Source organism: Ictalurus punctatus, chromosome 29, assembly GCF_001660625.3.
Source record: "Ictalurus punctatus breed USDA103 chromosome 29, Coco_2.0, whole genome shotgun sequence".
NCBI lineage: Eukaryota > Metazoa > Chordata > Actinopteri > Siluriformes > Ictaluridae > Ictalurus > Ictalurus punctatus.
In genome coordinates this window covers 14,285,652-14,310,827 of record NC_030444.2, presented here as the reverse complement: position 1 = coordinate 14,310,827, position 25,176 = coordinate 14,285,652, and the positions used below count along the sequence as shown (strand labels likewise).

General features: G+C 43.1%; 1 protein-coding gene across 19 annotated transcripts in view; it reads left to right on the top strand.

Annotated features, from left to right (window-relative positions):
• The window catches only part of LOC108260491 (neurexin-1a), a 284,791-nt gene that overhangs the window by 122,843 nt on the left and 136,772 nt on the right, over positions 1 to 25,176 (top strand). For 15 of the 19 annotated variants that reach the window (XM_053677458.1, XM_053677457.1, XM_053677447.1 and 12 more), the window contains 5 exons: positions 2,512 to 2,634; positions 4,934 to 5,315; positions 6,296 to 6,486; positions 7,599 to 7,772; positions 10,081 to 10,200. In XM_053677458.1, the coding sequence (XP_053533433.1) occupies positions 2,512 to 2,634; positions 4,934 to 5,315; positions 6,296 to 6,486; positions 7,599 to 7,772; positions 10,081 to 10,200 (990 nt within the window). Of the gene's footprint in view, positions 1 to 2,511; positions 2,635 to 4,933; positions 5,316 to 6,295; positions 6,487 to 7,598; positions 7,773 to 10,080; positions 10,201 to 16,065; positions 17,411 to 25,176 lie in introns of those variants that run through there. The other 4 variants (XM_053677452.1, XM_053677453.1, XM_053677454.1 and 1 more) reach the window with 4 other exon arrangements.

Below are 25,176 nucleotides of genomic sequence, written 5' to 3'. Positions count from 1 at the left end.
GTGCCAGAGTCCGGATTCTTCTAGAGAAAAACGTCTGGCTCGATTCTGATTTCTGTCGCACTTTTAAAGTTGGTCATTGGACTCACTTCGGTATATTTAAAGGGTTCGGTTGATATTTTTTAATGTCTACCAGGATAAAATGTATTGTGGTTGACGTTATGTGAAAACCATAATGGACTTTCTTTTACGTTCACACTATCCGTCGTCACCCAGATGAGGACGGGTTCCCTTCTGAGTCCGGTTCCTCTCGAGGTTTCTTCCTCGTGTCATCTCGGGGAGTTTTTCCTCACCACCGTCTCCACCGTCTCGCCCAATAGGGATAAATTCACACGCTTAAAATCTCCATCCTGTGTTTATATGTTTCTTTAAAGCTGCTTTGAGACAACGTCCACTGTTAAAAGTGCTATACAGATGAAATTGAATTGTTGTTATTATTATTATTATTATTATTATTATTATTATTATTATTATTATTATTCTAACGTGGTGGAATGGCTCAAGCACTTTTTTGTTTGTTTTGTCGAGAGTGACATGAACATCTCAGATGCTTCTGTAGAACCGTCCCGGCCATCTGTCTGAACATCGGTCTCCAGGCGTGAAGTACGCCGTGTGTGTCCGTTCTCGTTCTCGCCGTCGTCCGTGCCCGGTGCTCTTGCTGCTGGTGTTGTCTTTTAGTCAAAATGAAAAGAGGGGAAAAAAGAAGACATTTTTGATGCTCTTCATGGCAGCACAGGGGAACTGTAAATGGCTTTCTGTGTCAGGGCCGTGTGCTGCTCTCTTTTCCCCATGTCAGGGGAGACGGAGGCTGTAAACTTGGCGGAGTGCTCCGTCTGGTCGCATCATCACCGGCGAGTCTGTCTCTTCGCTAATGGAAAGATGGTTCAAAGTGGGAAGCTGATGTCAGTGTTTTTACCTTCCATTTAATGACAGAACCTCTCTCTCTCTCTTTCTCTCTCTCTCTCTCTCTCCCTCTTTCTCTCTCTTTCTCTCTCTCTCTCCTGCTCTCTCTCTTTCTTTTCTATCTCTCTCTCGTTCCCTCTCTCTCTCTCTCACTCGCTCTCTCCCTTTTTCTCTCTCTCTCTCTCTCTCTCTGAGAGGTATCAGTACAGCGAGGTGTTCTTTGAATACCTCTGAATGCCAGATCATGAGCGTGATTATACTGCAATGCTTCAGGGATCTGCTGCAACCCAGATTCTCTTCTCATGTAGCTTCCGAAAGGAAAAAAAAAAAAGAAAAGAAAAAAGGTAGAAGAAGCCCAAGGTTCTACTGAAATCTCTCTTCTCTTTTCCTTTTCTAGCAGTGAGTGAGTGAGAGAGAGAGAGAGAGAGAGAGAGAGAGAGAATAAGACATTTGCATTCCTCACACTCACATGTCAGGCTTGCGTTCTCACACAAACATACACACACATACACACACACACACACACACACACACACACGAAAACAAATCTAGCACTTTCGACTAGGAGATGAATATCGTGATGTTGACACGTGGTTCGTAGTTCGTCTGCGAAGTGGAGAATTCAGCGCTTGAGGAGGATGTGTGATGAATAAACAATGCTGGGGGTTTATCCAACACCTCACTCACCTCCAAATCCTAACTCTTACACTCTACTGCCATCCAGTGGATCGTGCTGGTATCACACTGCTGTGACCATTTATACTGTATTTATAAACCATAGAAATAGGTCAAAAAGATTTTTTTATTATTTTTATTTATTTATTTTTTTTGGCTTCAGGCTTCATGTATCACTGGTAATGATAAAAACAGCTAAAAACATATCTACTTTAGTATATTATTTATTATTTATTATTATTAGTAGTAGTAGTAGTAGTAGTAGTAGTTTACTTTTTCTCTGGCATGCTGATTGTACATTACTTTTATTATATTCAGATTTTTGTACATTTTGATTTTTAAAAAATTGTTTTGTTATTTTCTTTCCTTCTGTCATTGCTGTCATTTATTACACTATTATTTGCGTATTTTACTATTTTATTTTTCATGCCTTTTCTTTCTTTTTCTTTCTTTCTTTTTACTTATTAACAGTAATTTCTACCTAATTTTCTCTCATTTCTGTCTCACTGTTTGTTTGTTTTTTTTGTCTTTTGACTCTTTATTTTCTGCCTATTTGTTTCCTTTTTCTTGATTATTTTTTTTATTATTGTCTTTTTTGTGTGTTATAACAAAGTAAACTGCTTAACATTAGGTTTTTCTTTCTTTCTTTCTTTCTGTGAGCGCTTTTGTTTATTTCACTATCATTATTTGTCTATTTGACCGTTTTACTATTTATTTGTACGTCTGGGCGAAACGTCTGCGTTTCCGTCTCACTCACACGTGGAGTGACGTATCAGCTCCTGTGTTCATTTACAGCTCAGTGACTGCCTCTTCAGTGAGTCAGACTCAGACTTGTTGTGTGGAATGAATGAGATCAGTTTAACCTTTGACCTCTTTGTTGTTTGTCTCCGTGTCGTGCTCGGACGGGCATTAATCCGAGTCTGGACTGTTCTACAGGTAAAGGGCCCGAGACACTCTTCACCGGGCAGAACCTGAACGATAACGAGTGGCACACGGTCCGAGTCATGAGGAGAGGGAAGAGTCTGCAGCTGGCTGTGGATGAGTTACAGCCTGTCGAGGGTAAAACCTTCATCTCTTCACTTCTCTGCCTCCAGGGTTGTTTTTGTATCTCTTTTCTGCCTCAGTTTTATCTTTTATCTCCCTCATTTTTTGTTTGTATTTGCCTTTTTGTTTTTTATGCCTCTTTTTTTTGTCTTTTTGTGTTTTCTGCCCCTTTGTCTGTTTGTTTTCTGCCTCGTTTTGTTTTTCTTTGTCTGTTTGTTTTCTGCCTCATTTTGTTTTTCTTCATGTTTGTTTTCTGCCTTGTTTTGTTTTTCTTCGTCTGTTTGTTTTCTGCCTCATTTTGTTTTTCTTCATGTTTGTTTTCTGCCTTGTTTTGTTTTTCTTCGTCTGTTTGTTTTCTGCCTCGTTTTGTTTTTCTTCGTCTGTTTGTTTTCTGCCTCGTTTTGTTTTTCTTCGTCTGTTTGTTTTCTGCCTCGATTTGTCTGTATTCAGCCTCATCTTTTGTCTGTTTGTCTGTTTTCTGCCTCCTTTTTTTGTCAGTTCATTTTCTGAATCATTTTGGGGTTTTTTTCTGTTTTCAGTGTTTTTCGGGGTTTGTCTCCTTTCTCCTTTCAGTTTTTTTTATATTCTTTTTCTCTCCACTGCCTTGTGTTTAGTTGTTTTTGTCTTTTTGTCTCTCTCCTGACTCTTTTTCCATCTTTTTCTGCCTGATGTTTTGTTGTTTTTTCTCTTTCTTGTTCCTCATTTCTAGTTTTTGTGTTTTTTTGCCTCGATTCTGCCTCATTCTACAGTTTCTTCTGCTTCTTATTTTAATCTGTCTGTATCTTGCTATATTTTTCTTTATATCTGTTTCATTTCTGCCTCACCCCCCCCCCCCCCCCCCCCCTCTTTTTCAGTGTTGTCTCTTTGCTTCATATTTTGGTTTATGTTTGTCATTTTGTTCTGTTTTTCTGCCTCAATTTTTTTGTCATGCCTAATAATTGTCTCATTTCCGCCTGCGTTTTTGTTTCGTCTTTTTTTTCCTCTTTATTTCCGCCTCACTGTTTTGTCATTTTGTATGCTTCTCTCTTTTGTTTAGTTTTTCTTTCCTTTCTCTCACTTCAGAGTCCTGTGAACACTCCCTGACCAGCGGTGACTCCGCCACCCACAACAGTCGTCTTTTCTCTGCCTTTGAAAAGCTAAAATGAAATAAATGAGGAAAAGAAATAAAAAGGAAAAGCTTTACAACACCAGATGTCATATTAATGACTTCTGTTAATTAAAAACGTATTTCTTATGGTTTAGGTGTCTTTTTTTTAGCCATCGCCGTTTTGTGCTGCAGTTTCATTTTCCTTTTATTATTTCTAGGATTACATATGGCTTTAATAATCCTACATTACTGTACAAGATCAGATATGAAGATGTCTCAGTACCCGATCCTGAAGTCTTAACGGAAACCGGCTTCCTGTTTACGTCCATTAAATTAGTCATTCAAGCTTCAGCAGTTTCTAAAAAGTCAGCCAGTGATACAGTGTCTCATATCACACAGCAGAGACGTGCTGAGCGGCTCACGCTTAAGACTCCGTTTTACACTCCGCTTTAGACTCCGCTTTACACTCCGCTTGAGACTCCATCTTAGACTCCGCTTTAGACTCCGCTTTACACTCCACTTTAGACTCCTTCTTAGACTCCATCTTAGACTCCACTTTAGACTCCACTTTAGACTCCTTCTTAGACTCCATCTTAGACTCCACTTTAGACTCCTTCTTAGACTCCACTTTAGACTCCACTTTAGGCTCCATCTTAGACTCCTTCTTAGACTCCACTTTAGACTCCATCTTAGACTCCTTCTTAGACTCCACTTTAGACTCCATCTTATACTCCACTTTTGACTCCACCTTAGGCTCCACTTTAGACTCCACTTTAGGCTCCATCTTAGACTCCTTCTTAGACTCCACTTTAGACTCCATCTTAGACTCCACTTTAGACTCCATCTTAGACTCCACTTTAGACTCCATCATAGACTCCACTTTAGACTCCACTTTAGGCTCCATCTTAGACTCCACTTTAGACTCCGCTTGAGACTCCACTTTAGACTCCATCTTAGACTTTACCTTCCTTTTAATCGGTCTCTTTTTGAATGGATAAAATGTACAATAAAAACAAAGCAAATATGTCTGTTAGACAACTGCTGTGGAGTAAGGGGAATAAAACACTCTCGGAAGTGCGGTTATTGGAAAATAATCACCTTTAATCAACTTCAGTGAGGAAACAGCACCTCCGGCATCATCACACCGCACCACTGTCAGTGCTAGGAATCACAGAGTATTTGTCAGACTTTTCTCACAGCTCTGGTCCTGTGTGTTACTGTGTGAAGGTGAGATCCCGGGTGACCACACCCAGCTGGAGTTCCACAACGTCGAGACCGGGATCATCACGGAGAAGCGCCACCTCTCCACCGTGCCCTCCAACTTCATCGGCCACCTCCAGAGCCTGGTGTTCAACGGCATGGCCTACATCGACCTGTGCAAGAACGGGGACATCGACTACTGCGAGCTGAACGCCATGATCGGCTTCAAGAACATCATCGCCGACCCCGTGACCTTCAAGTCGCGCTCCAGCTACGTGTCGCTCAGCACGCTGCAGGCCTACTACTCCATGCACCTGTTCTTCCAGTTTAAGACCACGTCCTCGGACGGCCTCATCCTGTACAACAGCGGAGACGGCAACGACTTCATCGTCGTGGAGCTCGTCAAGGGGTGAGGACGAGTCCAGGAGATTATTACTCAGGAGATAATCGCATCACTCCTTCATTCTCTCTCTCTCTCTGCATTCTGTTCTTTCCTTTCATCGCTTTTATCTAGAATTCTTTCTTCCATTCATCCTTTCCTTTTCTCTCCAACAGATGAAGCTGCAACTCTTTAACAATTAACAATTCGAATAGACGTCCTTTCTTTCTTTCTTTTTTGTTCTTTGTTTCTTTCTTTCTTTCTTTCTTTCTTTCTTTCTTTCTTTCTTTCTTCCATTTCTCCTTTTCTTTTTCCATTCCTTTGAATGTATTTCTTTTTATTCTTGCGTTGGTTCTTTTGTCTTTTCCTTCTTTCCTTCATTTCATTCTTTCTTTTGAACAAAAAAACGTCTGTCTATATTTTCGCCTTTCTCTTTTCACTCTTTTTTTTCTTGTTTTTTTTTACCCTGTTTTGTCCCCTTCTCTCTTCATTTTCTTTAATGGTTTCTTTTCTTCCTACTTGTTTTTTTTTTTCTTCCCTGTTCTTCCCGTTCCTCCTTTTTTGCTTCCACTAGGTGGCAATCTGGATCACTCCTTCCTTCCTTCCTTCCTTCCGTCCTTCCTTCCTTCCTTCTCATTTAATTTTTCTTTCTTGCTTTTATTCTTTCTTTTGTTCTTCTTTTTCTTATTATATAATTCACTCTTTCCTTCCTCTTTGTCTTTTTCCCCACTCGTGGGGTAAGCTGCAATACTTTCTTCCTTCCTTTATTTGTTTGTTCATTTCTTTCCCTTCATTTATCTTCATATCCCCGACTCTGGAAAGAGTACAAACGTTAGTCGGTATTTATGTTGCAACGCCACTGTCTGTAAACACTTCTCCAGTGAATCTGCGCTGACGATGCGATTCATGCACTTCCATAACGATCTCCTCTTCCTGTTCTGCAGCTCGGCGTTTATTAATGTGTGAAACCTCTATTAAGTATATTTCCTCCCTCTATCTTACTGCACCAGCTACCTGCACTACGTAGCAGACCTGGGCAACGGCGCTCACCTCATTAAAGGAAACTCCAACAAACCTCTGAATGATAACCACTGGCACAACGTCATGATCTCCAGAGACATCAACAACCTGCACACGGTCAAGATCGACACCAAGGTCACCACACAGACCACCGTCGGAGCCAAAAACCTCGACCTGAAGGGTACGCGTGCCGCTGCTGTTTTCTCACACTGATTTTGAGGGATGTTGAGGTTAAAAAAGAAGCTGTCGGATGGATCGCTAAGCGAGCGTCTGAATAGAAAAACGTCTGTGCTTATTTATTTGATACATTTCGATTGTTTCTTTCTTTGTGGAATCTTATAAGTATATTATTATAAAATTGATCAACATTCAGTTTGGTTAAATATGGATCCTAACATTAATCCCTGAGGTCTACCTGCGTTTAATAAAAAAAAAAAAAAAATGTATCTTTATATTCATTACTGCGTTTTATATTCGTTACTGCGGTACATGTGTGCAAGTATTGTATTAAGTACCAATGAGTCATTACTGTTTTTAATATCCGTCTGTCTATATATATATATATATAAATATATGGGGGATTCTATGTGTTACTCTTTTATGATTGGTTTTACATAAATGAAAGTAAGTATTGTTTTTACATTTAAAGATATGGCATTTCACAGAAGCCCTTATCCAGAGCAATGTACAGAAGTGCTTTGTAATGAGCTCGTAACGTCGGCTCCTTCATCTCGTCAGACTCGTCACGTCGGCCAGTTCGTCACGTCGGACTCGTAACGTCGGCTGCTTCATCTCGTCAGGCTCGTGATGTCGGCTCGTTCGTCACGTCGGACTCGTAACTTCGGCTCCTTTGTCATGTCAGTCTCGTAACCTCGGCTCCTTCGTCGCTTCGGACTCGTAACGTCGGCTCCTTCATCTCGTCAGGCTCGCGATGTCGGCTCGTTCTTCACGTCGGACTCGTAACTTCGGCTCCTTTGTCATGTCAGTCTCGTAACCTCGGCTCCTTCGTCACTTTGGACTCGTAACGTTGGCTCCTTCGTCGGACTCCTTACGTCGGCTCCTTCATTGCGTCGGACTCGTAACGTTGGCTCCTTCGTCGGACTCCTCACGTCGGCTCCTTCATTGCGTCGGACTCGTAACGTAGGCTCCTTCGTCACGTCGGACTCGTAACGTCGGCTCTGTCGTCGTGTCCGGCTCGTAACGTCTGCTCCTTCGTCGCGTCGGACTCGTAATGTCGAGAGTATTGTGGTGAGTAGTGTGACGTTTGACATCTCTTCTCTTTTTCCTCCACAGGAGATCTGTACATCGGGGGCGTGGCTAAAGACATGTACAAGGAGCTTCCCAAACTGGTTCACGCCCAAGAGGGATTTCAGGGCTGCCTGGCCTCCATGGACCTGAATGGCCGTCTACCAGACCTCATCTCCGATGCTCTCACCTGCGTGGGGCAAATCGAGAGGGGCTGTGAAGGTCAGAGCTGCACTCACTCACCACCCAGGGGCACTTTCCTTTCTTTTCCTTTCTTTTCTTTTTTCTTTGTTTTTTTTTTATTATTATTATTATTTTTTACTTATGTATTTTGTCTTTCTCTCTCTTGCTTTTGTTTCCTTGATACGTTCTTCATTTTGCTTCCATTCTCTTCTTTTATGGCTTGCTTTTCTTTTCTTTAAAATATATTTATGAAATGTATTATTCCTCACTTTTTTATATAAAAATGAATACGGTTTTATTTTATCATGCCATTTATTATGTTTTATTTTATTATTAATCTCCACAATGCCACGAAGAGACTCTTCCAAAAAAACTCAAAACAGCACATTTAATCTCATAGCCGCTATAATTTATTGAAAGATTTTGGAAATGGACTTCCTTTACTCTGTTAGCTTTATTATTAGCATGTTAGCCTCAGAGCTTTAGTATAAAATGAATGAGACACTGAACATCAGTGAACTGATTATATAGTGAACCGTCTCTTTCATTTTGTAACAAAATTCCACATGAATGAATTATTGTTCAGTATGTTTTAGCAAATAGACACACACACACACACACACACACACGCGCGCGCACACACACACACCCTCAGGCACAGTTTATGGTTAATAAAGTTGAAGTGCACTCTGCTGGAATGCTGTAAAGCTGCAGCTCGTGGTGTTTGTGTAGCGTTTTATCATAATCAGACTGCGTTATCTGTGTCGTGTGAATTATCTCTCCGTCTTCACGCAGTGTTCAGATCAGACATTTTGCCCAGAGCAGTCGGTGAATAATGCATGGAGTGGGACTATGGTGGATTTTCAGCGAGAATGTGTTCTCTCATCCCTCTCTCATTTGTCTCTCATCATTCTCTCATTCCACACTCATCCCTCTCTCATTTGTCTCTCATCTATCTCTCTCATCCCGTCTCTCATCCGTCTCTCATCATTCTCTCATTCTACACTCGTCCGTCTCTCATCCGTCTCTCACCATTCTCTCATTCTACACTCGTCCGTCTCTCATCCGTCTCTCACCATTCTCTCATTCTACACTCGTCCGTCTCTCATCATTCTCTCATTCTACTCTCGTCCGTCTCTCATCATTCTCTCATTCTACACTCGTCCGTCTCTCATCATTCTCTCATTCTACTCTCGTCCGTCTCTCATCATTCTCTCATTCTACTCTCGTCCGTCTCTCATCATTCTCTCATTCTACTCTCGTCCGTCTCTCATCATTCTCTCATTCTACTCTCGTCCGTCTCTCATCATTCTCTCATTCTACTCTCGTCCGTCTCTCATCATTCTCTCATTCTACACTCGTCCGTCTCTCATCCGTCTCTCATCATTCTCTCATTCTACACTCATCCATCTCTCATCCGTCTCTCACCATTCTCTCATTCTACACTCGTCCGTCTCTCATCATTCTCTCATTCTACACTCGTCCATCTCTCATCCGTCTCTCACCATTCTCTCATTCTACACTCATCCGTCTCTCATCCGTCTCTCATCATTCTCTCATTCTACACTCATCCGTCTCTCACCATTCTCTCATTCTACACTCATCCGTCTCTCACCATTCTCTCATTCTACACTCGTCCGTCTCTCATCCGTCTCTCACAATTCTCTCATTCTACACTCATCCGTCTCTCATCATTCTCTCATTCTACACTCGTCCGTCTCTCACCATTCTCTCATTCTACACTCATCCGTCTCTCACCATTCTCTCATTCTACACTCATCCGTCTCTCACCATTCTCTCATTCTACACTCGTCCGTCTCTCATCCGTCTCTCATCATTCTCTCATTCCACACTCATCCCTCTCTCATTTGTCTCTCATCTATCTCTCTCATCCCGTCTCTCATCCATCTCTCATCATTCTCTCATTCCACACTCATGCCGTCTCTCATCCGTCTCTCATCTATCTTTCTCACATCCCGTCTCTCATCCCTCTCTCATTTGTCTCTCATCTATCTCTCTCATCCCGTCTCTCATCATTCTCTCATCCGTCTCTGATCATTCTCCCATCCCGTCTCTCATCCGTCTCTCGTCATTCTTTCATTCCACACTCATCCCGTCTCTCATCCATCTCTCATCTATCTTTCTCACATCCCGTCTCTCATCCCTCTCTCATCCGTCTCTCATCCCTCTCTCATCCATCTCTCATCATTCTCTCATTCTACACTCGTCCGTCTCTCATCCGTCTCACGTCATTCTTTCATTCCACACTCATCCCGTCTCTCATCCCGTCTCTCACCCGTCTCTCATTTGTCTCTCTCATCCGTCTCTCGCTGTTTTCTCTCTTCAGGCCCCAGCACCACGTGTCAGGAGGACTCCTGTGCTAATCAGGGAGTGTGTCTGCAGCAGTGGGAAGGTTTCAGCTGCGACTGCAGCATGACGTCGTTTGGAGGACATCAGTGCAACGATGGTGAGAGAAATAAACTCCATGTCTTATCCTCATAATCTCACGTCACCGGAAACTTGCGCTTTGTCTGATTACTACAACTTTTATTGGAACGATTCTTCCACTGCAACCTACAGTCCAACCCACGGTAAACATGCGCATGCAGTGACACTGTAAATAACAACAACAACAACAACAACAACAACAGCAGCAATAATAATTTACATTGAATAAACAATGAGCAAGAGAAAAAAATTCAAAGAAATAAAAATACAAACAAGAACGGAAGAAAAGAGCAAACTTTTTGTTTTATATATCATGAAACGAATCCACAACAATTAAAGATAGACAGAAAAAACGAGATCAAGTTGCTAACGATGACACTTTTTTTTATTATTATTATTATTATTTAAAAACACGTCCCACTTTTTATCCATTCATCATTACATTAAACATACAGGTTAGTCCCTGTTCTCACTTATGCTATAGCAGCTATAAACGGTCATTCTCGCACTCTTTCTAACTCCTCGGTCCTAAAGTTGCCATCACGACATCTTCAGAAAGTTACAGCTTTAGTTCTGACTGTCACAAAGCGCTGGAACTGGAGACTCCTTCCATAAATGCTCATTAAACATCTCTTTGCAACAATTTCGATATATTTTTTTTTTTTCTTTTTTAAACGACGACACGCTTTTAATCTGTTTATTATTAACTTTACGGACTGTGTGCAGCGGCCGGTGATCGCTACGATGGGAACGATAACGTATACGTACGAGCGTGGAAATGTATACGGCTGGGATTTGCAGCCGCGCTGCTGTTATTCTGACCAATCAGATTCGAGAACTGACACTATACGTGCCATTAAAGTCATGTGACATACAGTATCTATCCATCCATTCATCCATCTTCTATACCGCTTTCCTTCTCAGGGTCACAGATATGGTATCGATATTATATGTATTTTTCTTGTGTCTCGTGTTTTGGGGTATGACTCCGTCCCAGGCCCCTCCTCCGAACGTTTGAAGGTAGAATCGAAGCAGGAAATGAAGTAGATGATAATATCGTTACATTTTGATTAACCGTGTATGTTGAAATTTAATCATTTATTTGCTTGGTTTTTTTTAAAAATTAAGTGGTTTTAGGGTCAGTGGACATTTCTATGCTTTCTACATTTATCGTCCTAATTATTCCTTTATGGAGAATAGCGATCGAGATGGATATTAAGGATTTTTTTTATAGCTTTTGGAAAAACTACTTTCCTTGTTATTAAAGCCATCATAACTACTATTAGAGATAACATCATCACCCTGTAACGTCAGGGCATGGTCAGAATCGCTCCTGAGGTCTGAATAGCGACATGCACAGAGAGTGTGTTAAAATTCCGCAGTGTGACGTTTCCCAGATGTTGCGTTATTATCCTGTAAGTAGGCACTCGTGTAAGCTGCAGTCTAATTAATAATTATATTATGTCCACACTCTGTTTTTGCCACTTGCTCCATAAAATCTAACAGATGGCCTTTAGTGAACCACAACGCTGAGCACCCAGAGGAGTCGTTCAGGCTGTAATTACACACACCGGCAGTAAACAAGCTCTCCAACACACACACGGAGAGAGAGAGAGAGAGAGAGAGAGACAGAGAGAGAGGGTGAGTGAGGTCGAGTGAGGGAGAAAGAGGGCGAGAGGGAGGGAGAGAAAGGGAGGGAGGGAGGGAGGGAGGGAGAGAAAGGGAGGGAGGGAGGGAGGGAGGGAGAGGTTGAGTGCGGGAGAGAGAGGGTGAGGGAGAGGGAGGCAGAGAGAGGGCGAGAGGAAGGGAGAGAAAGGGGAGAGAGGGAGGGAGGGATGGAGGGAGAGAGAGGGTGAGTGAGGGAGATGGAGGGAGGGAGGGAGAGAGTGGGTGAGTGTGGGAGAGACAGGGTGAGAGGGAGGGAGGGAGGGAGAGAGTGGGTGAGTGTGGGAGAGAGAGGGTGAGAGGGAGGGAGAGAAAGGGGTAGAGAGAGGGAGGGAGGGAGAGAAAGGGTGAGTGTGGTTGAGAGGGAGGGAGGGAGAGCGAGGGAGAGCAAGAGAGAGGGAGGGAGGGAGAGAGGGATGGCGAGAGAGAGGGAAAGACAGAGGGAGGGAGGGAGAGAGGGATGGCGAGAGAGAGGGAAAGACAGAGGGAGGGAGAGAGGGAGGGAGGGATGGAGGGAGAGAGAGGGTGAGTGAGGGAGATGGAGGGAGGGAGGGAGAGAGTGGGTGAGTGTGGGAGAGACAGGGTGAGAGGGAGGGAGAGAAAGGGGTAGAGAGAGGGAGGGAGGGAGAGAAAGGGTGAGTGTGGTTGAGAGGGAGGGAGGGAGAGCGAGGGAGAGCAAGAGAGAGGGAGGGAGGGAGAGAGGGATGGCGAGAGAGAGGGAAAGACAGAGGGAGGGAGGGAGAGAGGGATGGCGAGAGAGAGGGAAAGACAGAGGGAGGGAGGGAGAGAGGGATGGCGAGAGAGAGGGAAAGACAGAGGGAGGGAGGGAGAGAGGGATAGCGAGAGAGAGGGAAAGAGAGAGGGAGGGAGGGAGAGAGGGGGGCGAGAGAGGGAAAGAGAGAGGGAGGGAGAGACAGAGAGAGAGAGAGTGACAACTTGCTTCCTGGATGTCCCACAACATTGAATGCGTAAAACTTGCATCTCGTCAGTTTGTTAAAGAGTAAAAATGGTAATGATGGGGAGATCTGCTGTGTGTATAAGGGGAATAAAACACTCGGCGATGTGGCGTTATCGAAAGATTCATTTCCTGTAACGGCGTGACGCCGAGTGTTTCATTTTAGATCTCATCCTTTTAAGGCTTCGTAAATCTCTCACCAGTCCACATGCTTTGCTCAGAACTCCACCAGCGTTTCTTTCTTATTAATTGCTTGGTTCGGGGCGTGTTGCACGTCTGATATACAGCAGGTATTTCCTTCTCATTTATTATTAAGCAGCGGGTTTCATTTTGACTTGTTCGGTACACGTTATTTGAGGTGAATCTGTGGGAATCGGGGGTTTTTTCAGTTCCTAGTTCTCGCTCTGAAGGTTCCCTGTGTGAGATAAGTGCTGAGTGAGAAAGCTCTTTAATTGCAGCATGGAGAACGTGTGCGGCGCTTTAGACACTTTAGACGCTAGCGGAACGGAGCGTTCGCAGCAGGAGGCATCGGTGCTGTAACCTCGGCTCAAAGGTGCGAGGAGAAATGACTTTCAGAAATGTGCTTAGACCTTTGAGCTTGTGCTTGGGGGAAATCTCCATCTCATGGAATTTACACAGGTTTATATCATTTTAGATCTTTTTTTTTTTTTCTCTCTCTGTATGTCACTTCACATCACATTTCCACATAACTGAATTTCCCCAGCTCTTCCCATTGTTACGGGATTTGTTTATATATTTATTTATTTTTACACCAGATGGTGATTACCTTCAAATCCTAAGCACATGATTAAGCACTCGATCAGGCAATTGATTTAAACCTACGATCAGCGTCTCATTTTCGCTAAAACCCCACTTAGTCTACACGAGCCCACAATATGTGTCGTAATATTACACAATATGCTCTTTATATTCCGGAGCGGTTGTGCTAATCGGCCGGATGGGTGACACGCGTTCGCCGTTCCCGGCCCGCGCTCTCGCTCTCGCTCCTGGCTCCGTCCGTCGTTTTATATTTCGTATTTTATTTCCCCACATGCTCGATTTTACATTGTGTGTTTATGCGTATGCACGGGAAAGTCGTGATTCATCAGACGTTTTATGAGCTACTAGCCCTTCGTCCCCTCCTCCTCCTCCTCCTCCTCCTTCTCCTCCTCGGTCCCTCTCCACACTTCATTTGCCATATGTGGAGTAAGCGGTGCCCTTGAAACACTAATGCTGGCAAACTTGCCTTTTTAAACTCGTTTGTAAAACAGGAACGGCCGGAAATGCAAATGGGGCTGCCAATGTTGGCCACGTGTTAGCAGAAACCAGGATAGATGACGCCATCCATGTGTTTGTTATAGAAAAAAAAAATCTTGTTGCTGTATTTTTCATCTGATTTTTTTTTTTTTTATACATATCTCAGGGCTAACAGGCTACAACTGCAGCGTACTGTATTGTTCGGTCCGCTGGTGTCTCTACTGACGTTAACATAGCAGTTATGTAAACCCTAACCATAGGAGTGGGTTTAACAATCCATAAAAGTGTCACTTTAGATATTGTTAAAAAGGTCCTACAATAAATAAATAAATAAAGTTGCATATAATACACTAGTCGAGGTTACAGCACATTGTGTGCTGGTTGTTGCATCAACTCACGTCACCGACTCTCAGCTCTGTTATCGTTCAGAATCCTCTGTCTGACACCAAAGCCGCCAATGTTCCTCTAGAGAAGCTTAAGAATCTAGCTAAACAAGCAAAAATAACTCCGAATCAATCCGCTAGTTAGCTAGCTATCCAGCCCGTTAAAGCTAAACGAATTCAACGTAGCGTCGTTAAATAATCGAAATCGATCAATCAATACGATCAACTCCAACTGAGTGGTGATATTTTTTAACGTGTTAAGACTACACACCGCACCACCATCACTATTATCAGTCGTCATCGTTATCAGTAACAGACATCTCCGGTGATATATTAGCATTAGCGACGGTGACAGGAAAGCTACGGTGCAGGTTTTGAGCTTAATAATATCCGAACTACGATGGTTGTACTTGTAATATCACCTCATGATTTATTCATGAGGAGGTCATGACTGTGGAGATGGACTGATGTCTTCAAATAGAAAGAAGTTTGGTTCCCATGTGTCCTCATATGAGGATCTTACAAAGATTTCAAAGATATAGGGCTAAAGTAGTGGTGTGAGAACAGTGAGGTCACACCAGGATGTGACCCTGGCGTGTCTTTGCTCTCAAATCAAGACATGGTTGTACTTTATTTTATTTCTTTTTAAATATATATACACTTTGCAAATGCTTCAAATTAAATTTGCACACTACCGTTATCCTACTACAGTAGCACACTATTTCAGGATTAAAAACAAAAGAAAGTGGCAGGATAAATCTAAATCTCATAGAAGCATCAAAAAGAGCTCTAAGGAGCTCTTTATTAAAGCGTCCAGATGTGTGTGAGAGCATTCCGAAGCATCCATGCTGCATTGTAATTCTCAACTTCAGCCTTTAGGTGGCACTCCGGTATAAGGATCTCTCAGGAACCTCAGGAGATGGTTGTAGTTATAATTACACAGATGGCAAAGCTAGTGAACGAGTTGAGCTGAGGAGGGAGATCTCAATGTGTTCGTTTTTATGACTGGAAAGCCAGGCGTAAGCCCAATCAACCCAATCATCATATGACCAAAACACCTTCCAGGTTTTCTTTGTGCGGGGGGAAAAAAAGCAAAAAGACATGCTGCCTTCCAACCAACTTTAGCTGATTGCCTTTGTCAAAGTGGATAGAATGCTCAGCCTGGAGAGGGGGATAAAAGAAAGAAAAGAAGCAGAGCAAGAGAAAGAACGAAATCAGTCGTGTTGGATGTCATGCCTGGTTCTTCACAGCAGAACTGCTTCTCAAGGACAGAAAGAGAGTAGAGGAAGAACGGAAGAAGAGGAGGAAGAGGAGGAGGAGGGTGGAAAACTCGCACTCGGATTGCCTCTGGTGCTCTGGGGGGGATTTGCGGCTCCGTTTGTAGGAACAGGCCACGTTGATCTGAGCCTGCAGCTTGAATATTGTGTAGATGTACACACAGAGTTGGTCCTTTTTCCATTCAAGACTCGTCGGTCAAATTTGGAAGTTGCCGGATGAGTGGGTTGTGCGAATCCTGTCGGAGGAGGCTGAGGCTTGCTTGAGATGACGTCATCTCGGTCGTCAGAGGAAAAGCAGCCAAAGTACCTTCTGAACTTAAGGACAGTTCTGAGCAACTCCTTTCACTCTGATTTCTTCTGAAAATGGAAAACATGGAACCCAACCAAATGGACCACTAAGAAACACTGCTCGAGAGAAAAGCGTCAAATTCCTCCAGCCTTTTTTTCCTCCATGGAGTTTATCCATTGGTTGGAAAGATACTGAAACAAGAACGAATTGGTCAGGGGGAGAGAGCAAGCACATCCTACCATGTATTTCTATTTCCTCCATTTTTTATCTGCAATGCACTGTGCAGCCTCTCCATTTGCATAGCCTCATCTCCCAATCTCTCTATCTCTCTCTCTCTCTCTCTCGCTTCTTTGCTGGATGCTGAAGCTGAGACTCCCCCTCCCTCTTTTTTCTTTTTTTCCCTCACCATCTCTCTCCTCCCTCCCTCCCTCTCCTCCTTCTGCTCTCTCTTTCACATAAACCTCCGGAGCTGCATTGCTGATGCCTCGTGGCCACGGACCGCCTCGGCTCCAGGTGTTCCTACGTTCTCTCGCTTTTCTGATGGAGCAGAGCTCGCCTCTTTCTCTGATCTCTTGAAGCTGTCGGGACCGAGATGTGGCTTGCGCTTTGGATCAGCTGGGACCAGCAGAGCATCTCTCAGGATATCATTCTATAGATCCCAGGGAGAAACTTTTGCATCCAGCCTCGAGGCTGTCAAAAGAAATTCTTGGCTTGTTCTTGTTTCTTGTATCCTAGTACCTTTAGGAGTTGCTGGCCACCAAGAACGGAGAGGTTCCGTGAGGCTTCCTTGCTCACAAGTGTTATTACAATCACCTCCGTATGTGTGTGGTGAGGTGGGAAATTGAGCAAGCTGTAGGGAATAGACTCGGATTGCTTGTTCCAGACCTAAGAGTGCCCTAATTTTGTGAAGGATTTTTCCCCTTGCCTTTCTCGTTTTCCATCATGTTTGAAAGTGCTCTCATTCTTGCGGCAAAACTGTGGATTTTCTCTGACTGAGGAACTAACAAGAAGAGGCTTTTCTTATCTAGCTTTCGGTTTATTCACACTGCTGGTTGCTGGTTGCCTCCTCTGTGGATTATCTTGCCATTTTCTTTTTTTTTTTGAGGGTGTGCGTTTTTGAGCATACGGGTATACGAGTGTGAGGAGCATGGGCCACCAGGAACGCTGAATCCTGAGTCTGTCCTGCTACACTCTCCCTCCTGTTCTTACCTCTCAGGGGATGATGCCTGGGGGCTGGAGCCCGGAGGCTCTTGTCTGGCCCTCGGCTGGCCGTGTGGCCCTTTGCCTTGTGACCCTGACCCTTGGGGTGACATGGGGGTCTCATCACGCAAGGCCAGGTAAACATCACCACAGCATCCCGGCTGCCATCCACAGATTACCTGCTTCACTTCGTGCAGGACATGGTGGGTACCTGGTTCTTATCTCTTTCTTTGTTGGTTGCCATTTTTTTGACTCTCTGTTTTACCTCTGTGGCTAATATCAGATTAGCTTGATCCCTATTTGTCTGCCTCAGCACGTCATGATTATATCCATATCTCTGCACTCCCTGTGCAGATTAACTGGGATTAGAGGGCCACACTTGCCGCATGCTGTACGCTTGGCCGGTCTCCAAGCCGAGCCGTGTGTTGTCACAGTTGTAGAGACGTCAACATGGCCCATGGGTTTATTATCCCAGAGGAACATGTGGGAGAACGAGAAAGGATCTCTGGAATCAGGGAATAAGCTTTGAGATGAATGCACCAACATTTGCGTAGCTTTCATGAATGAGTAAGATGTCATCCCATTACTCAATTGCGCCCGAGTTGGATTTTTTAAGCCAACTCTTTATGCGTAGAGAGCTTTGTAGGAGTTTTGACGTATAAGTGACGTTAGTTCCTCCTTCATTCCTCTTCACAAAAATGCATAATGCTAGAAATGTAATCTTATTAATAATTCTCTTTGCACTGAACAAGGGCGGTGTAATTGATGGCGATGGTAACGACGACACTCTGAGCACTCAAGTAAGGCAGTGGATTTAGGGAGGATTTCATTTGCTGAGAGTCGATTGGGCGATTTGAGGTTTAGAGTCCTGCTGAGGCAGCTGGAGAACCTATTAGGCAGCTTGACTGGTGTCTATCTGCGAGACACACACACACTGTTTAGAAATCTACACACCATCCCAGTCATATCTCTATGGAGAAGCAGGTACATCCTGCCTGAGTCCTGTCAGAGAAAGATTTCTTCCATGTCTTCCCCCTCTGGAATGGTTAGACAACTCGGATGTGCCTGATCTGACATCATCAGGTTACATAATCCAATCTAGGACGCCACTTCATGACTGATAATGAAATCGGAGGGCCGTTGTGCATCAAGTAATGATTTCTTTTTGAGATTTTGTGTCTTCAAGTTTTTCCATTTCCATTTTGCCATTCTTTTTTTTTTTTTTTTAATGTAATGCTCTGTCTCGGAGAAAGTGGGCATGATTTTGAGGATATTACTGTTGGTTCAGATGTTGAAATGTGCTGTTAATCTAGCAGAGTATATGGACGTCTTCATTAGCACAGTGATATGCAACAGAAAATCAATAAAAAGCAGTATAGCTGTCCACATTTGCATAATGTCCCTTATAATGTTGCTTATATAGAGGTATCTGCCATCGGTCCTGTATTGATTATTCTCTATACACAGGGACTTATTTTAAGCTACAACTCTAGTGAACTGTTCCAATTACCACCTCTTCTTCTCCTCTCTTTTTTTTGTGTCCTTGCTTCTTTTTGTCTCTTCTCTTTTTTTTGTCTCTTCTTCCCCTTTTCTTGTCTCCTCTATATTTCATCTCGTCACTTGTTTTTTTTTTCTTCTCTTCCCTTCTCTCGTCTTTTTGTATTTTCTCTATTTGTCTCGTCCTTTCTCTCCTCTCATTTTCCCATTTCTCTTTCTCTCTTCTTTTTATTCACTTATCATTCTCTTCTATTCTCCCCCTAGTCCCCCCTCCCCCTTTTTTGGTCTCTTCTCTTCTATCCTCATTCATTTTCTTCTCTTCTAATGTTCACCTCCTCTCTTCTTTCTGGCTTTTCTTTTCTGTCTTTGTCTTCCGATTTCTGTTGTTCTCTTCTTATTCATTTTCCTTCTCTCTTTCTTTTTCCTTGACTCCTTTTCCTTGAAAAATACTGTCCATGTTTGCATTGTGACTTGCAGCTTGGTAGTGTGTTTCATGTGTTTATCCCTATAATATCTGCTGTATTGCTGCCATTTGTTCTGTATTGACAATAGTCTATACACAGGGGCTTATTTTAAGCTACAGCTCTAGCGTACTGTTCTCATTAGCAGCGCACCGCCTGCTCTGTGTTTCCTGCCCATTTATAAGCACGGCACAGCCTCGACCCCCAGGTAGGCGGGTCTTCCGAGTTTTAAATACCACACACTTCATCTAGAAGAGTCTCACATTTATTTAGCCCTAGATGTCATCCAGATATCTCCGAGAGTAGCATGTGTGTGTGTTTCTGCTGCTTATGTAACAGTACCTACTTTCTTTCTTTTTTTCTCCCCCCCCCCCCCCCCCCCCCCCCCACCCCACCCCACCCCCCATCACTGCCACAGCATTCAGCACTTAGCCCAAACCGTTACGTGGGCATCTTTTACACTCCGTTTCTACCATTAATTCTGCATCTTTACATCTGAACCACTGCCACGAAATGGAGAAGCTCAGTATAAAATATATCAATATTGAGATTATTCTTAAAACACGAGCATGTCGATAACTCCAGCAGCTAAGGACCACTTTCTCTGCTAGCGTCATGCCATTTAAAATGTCATGCATATGTCCATGATCAGTAATTCAGCATTGTCCCTGCTACAGTTTTCAATAAACATCTAAAAAAAAAAAAAAGCCAATTGGGAAAACAATGCTGTTTGCACAGATTTGAAAGTGCTTTTACACCGTCTGTGGACGCTTACTGGCAATGAAGGGACATTTCTGCAATTTGTATAAAATTACATCCACAAATATATTGGAAATATGAATAAGAAGGAAACTGTAGACGCGTTTACGGCGCCCTCCACTAATATTGGCACCCTTGGTAAATATGAGCAAAGAAGGCTGTGAAAAATTGTCTTTATTGTTTAACCTTTTGATCTTTTGTTTAAAAAAAAAAATCACAAAAGTACTCTACTCTCATGGATATCAAACAGTTACGTAGCTGTTTGATATCCATGAGATTAGAGTACTTTTGTGATTTTCTTTTAAAACAAATATATATATATATATATATATATATATATATATATATATATATATATATATATATATATATATATCTTTGTTAAATATAGGTGTGTAACAATTTTTGGCACCCCTATGAATTCATATGAGAAAAATATATTTTGAAGTATATTCCCATTGATATTGTACATTTATTTAGAACACCTGGATGACAAGGAAAGGACATTGAGTCATCAAACCATGACTGTTTCACAGGGGTATAAATATGAGGTAACACACAGGCCAAATTCCTTTAGTCATTCGTCACAATGGGGAAGAGCAAGGAATATAGCTGTGACGTGCGGCAAAAGGTTGTTGAGCTTCACACAATGGAAAGAGGCTATTAGGAAATAGCACAAGCATTGACCATGCCCAATATTAGTCGACGGCACTCTGCTTCAGGATAATGCGGTTGAGTGCAAAGGTTTGCATACGTTTTATCTACGTCGGAATTCCAAAAAGACTAACCCAAGACTTCGCAAGAAGAACCGAAATGTATGGGTTAACCTTATGTACTCAAAATTTCTCTCCATGAGGCCCTTGTCGTATTTTTTTCATTGTTTAATATTGAGAACTTGCACCTAGCTTATGTATGGCTACATGGCAGCAACCAACATAAACTAAATAAAAAAATGTTTGATGACATTCCTGATGGATTCATACTAACTAGTACTCAATTCAGTATAGCGACAGAACCGAAAAATATGTACTCATAGTCAGTTTTTTTTTTTTTAAAAATTGGTATTGAGGCATCACTAATTACAGTCTAATATACATTATTAAACCTTTTATTTTTTAACTGTGCAATAATAAAGGAACGTCTGTGAAACCCAAGATAGATTACATTTGCCCATGGGTGTACAAAACTTTGCACACTTTCTTCTTACAAAGCCTCATATTTTCCCCTTATTCTGGAACGCCAGATTTATGTAGCGAGGGCGGCATGATCCATGTACGGGAAAATTACTGCCGTCATGTTTAATAAGGCTCCATTTCGCTGTGGCTTCTTTTCACCTGCTTCAGTGAACAATATGGGGGCTTGTGGATGGATGGATGGATGGATGGATGGATGGCTTTCAGGAGGTGGAAGGAGTTGTAAAGACGAACTGATTTCTCTTCTTCGTTGTGTTCTTTTTCTTCCCTCCCCTTTATTTTTCTTCTCATTTGGTCTCTTAATTTCTATCCTCTTCTTTTGCTTCTTTTTTCTTTTTTGTTTCTTCCGCTCTCTGTTTGTCTGTGCTCGTCCCTCTCCCTTCTTCCTGTCCCTTCTCTCTTCTTCACCTTTGGTTCTCTATTTGTTCTCAGTTTGTCTTTTCTCTTCTTTTTTTATTTATTCCTTTTGTTTTTCTCTTCTCCCCACTTTTCTTTTTTAATCTCTTCTTTTTTGTCTCTTTTGGCTTTTCTTTGTGCCTATTCTCCTTGTTAAGAGAGATAGTGAGAATAGAGAGAAGAGACAGAGAGCATGCCTAAGTTCTGTGGAACTTATCATTGTCCTCTTAGGTCCCAACGGGACCTGCGAATGCCGCACCTGCCCCACGTCATCCTTTCCCTTAAACGAGAGTCACCTCTACGGCTGGGCATTTACAAAGGGTCGGGACAACATAAAGGGCATAGCAGAGTGTTAATTCAACAGGTTAAGTGATGTGTGTGTGTGTGTGTGTGTGTGTGTGTGTGTGTGTGTGTGTGTATAATCAGAGCCTTGTTCCCGGTAGGCAAGCAATGTTTCAGTTAATATAGCACAATGTAGCTTGTGCTCTGATGTGCTTTCAGGTGCAAAGGTCAATTGAAGACGAGTGTGGATTCTGAACAGTTGTAGCAAAGGAGTAAAACTTTGGCAGAGTAGAAGATAGCATTAATGTGTGTTTCTAATACAAAATAATGCTATATGTGTGTGTGTTAAGGTGAGATGAGAAGAAGCCCCCTAAGGGCTACTTGATAGCAGTACTTGTCTATTCGTTTAATCTTTTCTTTTCTCTACTCATTTGCTTTTTTCTTCTTTTCTTTTCTTCTCAATTTTGCTTCTTTCCCTCTTTATTTGGCTGTTCTCTTCATTATGTGTCTCTAGATTGGTGTAAAGAGTGCATCCTTAAAGAAGTATTGATTTTTAGGCTGTGTTCTTGCATGACTTCCTCCCGATCGGGATACGCATACACGGGTCGATGTTGCGATTCCGGATGGGGATGTGGACAGATTGGACACTAGAGAGACGTGCTGAGCTTCCTGTTACCTGTACAATGACAAAAGAAGTCATAAGAGTTGTTAGTATTTGCTGATTCACTCGCTCAGTAATTCCATTAAAGCTGGAGATTTCAGTGGGACAGTGCCTGAGCTGATCGGAGTTGACATGGGGAGGTGCGGAGGTGTGGAGGGGCAGATGTGTGGAGGTGTAGATGTCTGAAGGTGGAGCAAAGATGTGTGGAGGCATAGATGTGTGGAGATGTAGATGTGTGGATGTGTGAAGGTGAAGTTGTTTGAAGATGTGTGGAGGTGTGAAGGTGAAGATGTGTGAAGGTGTAGATGTGTGGAGGTGTGAAGGTGAAGATGTGTGGAGATGTGAAGGTGAAGATGTGTGGAGGTGTGAAGGTGTAGATGTGTGGAGGTGTGAAGGTGAAGATGTGTGGAGATGTGAAGGTGAAGATGTGTGGAGGTGTGAAGGTGTAGATGTGTGGAGGTGTGAAGGTGAAGATGTGTGGAGGTGTGAAGGTGAAGATGTGTGGAGGTGTAGATGTGTGGAGGTGTGGAGGTGTAGATGTGTGGAGGTGTAGATGTGTGGAGGTGTAGATGTGTGGAGGTGTGGAGGTGTAGATGTGTGGAGGTGTAGATGTGTGGAGGTGTGAAGGTGTAGATGTGTGGAGGTGTGAAAGTGAAGATGTGTGGAGGTGTAGATGTGTGGAGGTGTGAAGGTGAAGATGTGTGGAGGTGTGAAGGTGAAGATGTGTGGAGGTGAAGACGTATGGAGATGTAGATGTGTGGAGGTGTGAAGGTGAAGATGTGTGGAGGTGTGAAAGTGAAGATGTGTGGAGGTGTGAAAGTGAAGACGTATGGAGATGTAGATGTGTGGAGGTGTAAAGGTGAAGATGTGTGAAGGTGAAGACGTATGGAGATGTAGATGTGTGGAGGTGTGAAGGTGAAGATGTGTGGAGGTGTAGATGTGTGGAGGTGTGAAGGTGTAGATGTGTGGAGGTGTAGATGTGTGGAGGTGTGAAGGTGTAGATGTGTGAAGGTGATGATGTGTGGAGGTGTAGATGTGTGGAGGTGTGAAGGTGTAGATGTGTGGAGGTGTGAAGGTGAAGATGTGTGGAGGTGTGAAGGTGTAGATGTGTGGAGGTGTGAAGGTGTAGATGTGTGGAGGTGTGAAGGTGTAGATGTGTGGAGGTGTGAAGGTGTAGATGTGTGGAGGTGTGAAGGTGAAGATGTGTGGAGGTGTAGATGTGTGGAGGTGTGAAGGTGATGATGTGTGGAGGTGTAGATGTGTGGAGGTGTGAAGGTGTAGATGTGTGGAGGTGTGAAGGTGTAGATGTGTGGAGGTGTGAAGGTGTAGATGTGTGGAGGTGTGAAGGTGAAGATGTGTGGAGGTGTGAAGGTGTAGATGTGTGGAGGTGTGAAGGTGAAGATGTGTGGAGGTGTGAAGGTGTAGATGTGTGGAGACAGAACCTGTGATTTTAATGCTTTTTACATGTAAGAAACTCGGTGACCTTCGGCAGACCTCACGGCACTCGGCTACTCGCTTTAATGTAGCTTTAATGTGTGTCTCTAATCCATCTGTCGTATCACAGAGCGCCGTGCAATTTACCTGATTATAATCAATTCTAACAGCCTCTACCTGCTGCTAATGAAGAAACGGATTAAACACCTGGCTCATTACTGTGATGGCCGAGTTAGGAGAAAGAGATGGAGCGAGGAGAGAGGAGGAGGGAGGAGAGAGAGATGGCGAGAGAAGGAGGGAGGAGAGAGTTATGGAGAGAGAGAAGGAGGGAGGAAAAAAGAAGGAATAAAAGGAGAGGAGTAGAGAGATGGAGAAGAATGTTTATGTGACTTGTGCAGTATAATTATAATTAATAATATAATAATATATCATGTATAATTAAGCTCATGGCTCAGATGGATGTTAGCCTTCTCTTCTCTTCTCTTCTCTTCTGCCCCCGGTGGTGGTAATGGGGGTGGTGATTGTAAACCCGAGCCTGCGGTCAGCACAGTGGTCTGTAAGTCCCGACTGAGTCATGTGTTGAGGTCAGTCACTAATGCGTCCTTGCAGAATGAGTGACAGAATGAAGGAGTGAGGGAGTGAAGGAGCGATAGAGCAATGGAGCGAGAGAATGAGGGAGTGAGGAGCAAGGGAGGTCTGAGTGCTGCTTTCACTCGCCTTTCTATCCGCTATCTAGGACAGGATGAGGAGGGAGTTGAACCCCCAAAAGGCAGAGTCTGAATCATGATCATAATCTCTCTCTCTCTCTCTCTCTCTCTCTCTCTCTCTCTCTCTCTCTCTCACTCACTCATCCTCTGTCTCTTTGTGTTTGTGCAACATGAATAAAATGCCAGTCGATGCTGAATCTACTGAATACTAAAATGTCTGACTCGCCTGAAATGGTCAGCTTTTTTCCACAGATATTCTATATCAGGAAAATGCACACACACACACACACACACACACACACACACACACACACACACACACACACTTGATAATAAACAGAGCTTCTGCTCAGACAGAGTATTAATCGAAGCACAAACACAATGACACACACACACACATTGACTGTAAACAGAAGTTTACATTCAGACACACACACGTTTCACACAGGTCAGACACAGGACATGAATAAATAAATATGTTTATCGTTAGTTACTTATCTGATTATGTTTACAAGAATAATTACGTATTAAAGAAGAAAAAAGGTTCTACTGCCAAATAAATGTTTTTAAAAAAAAAAA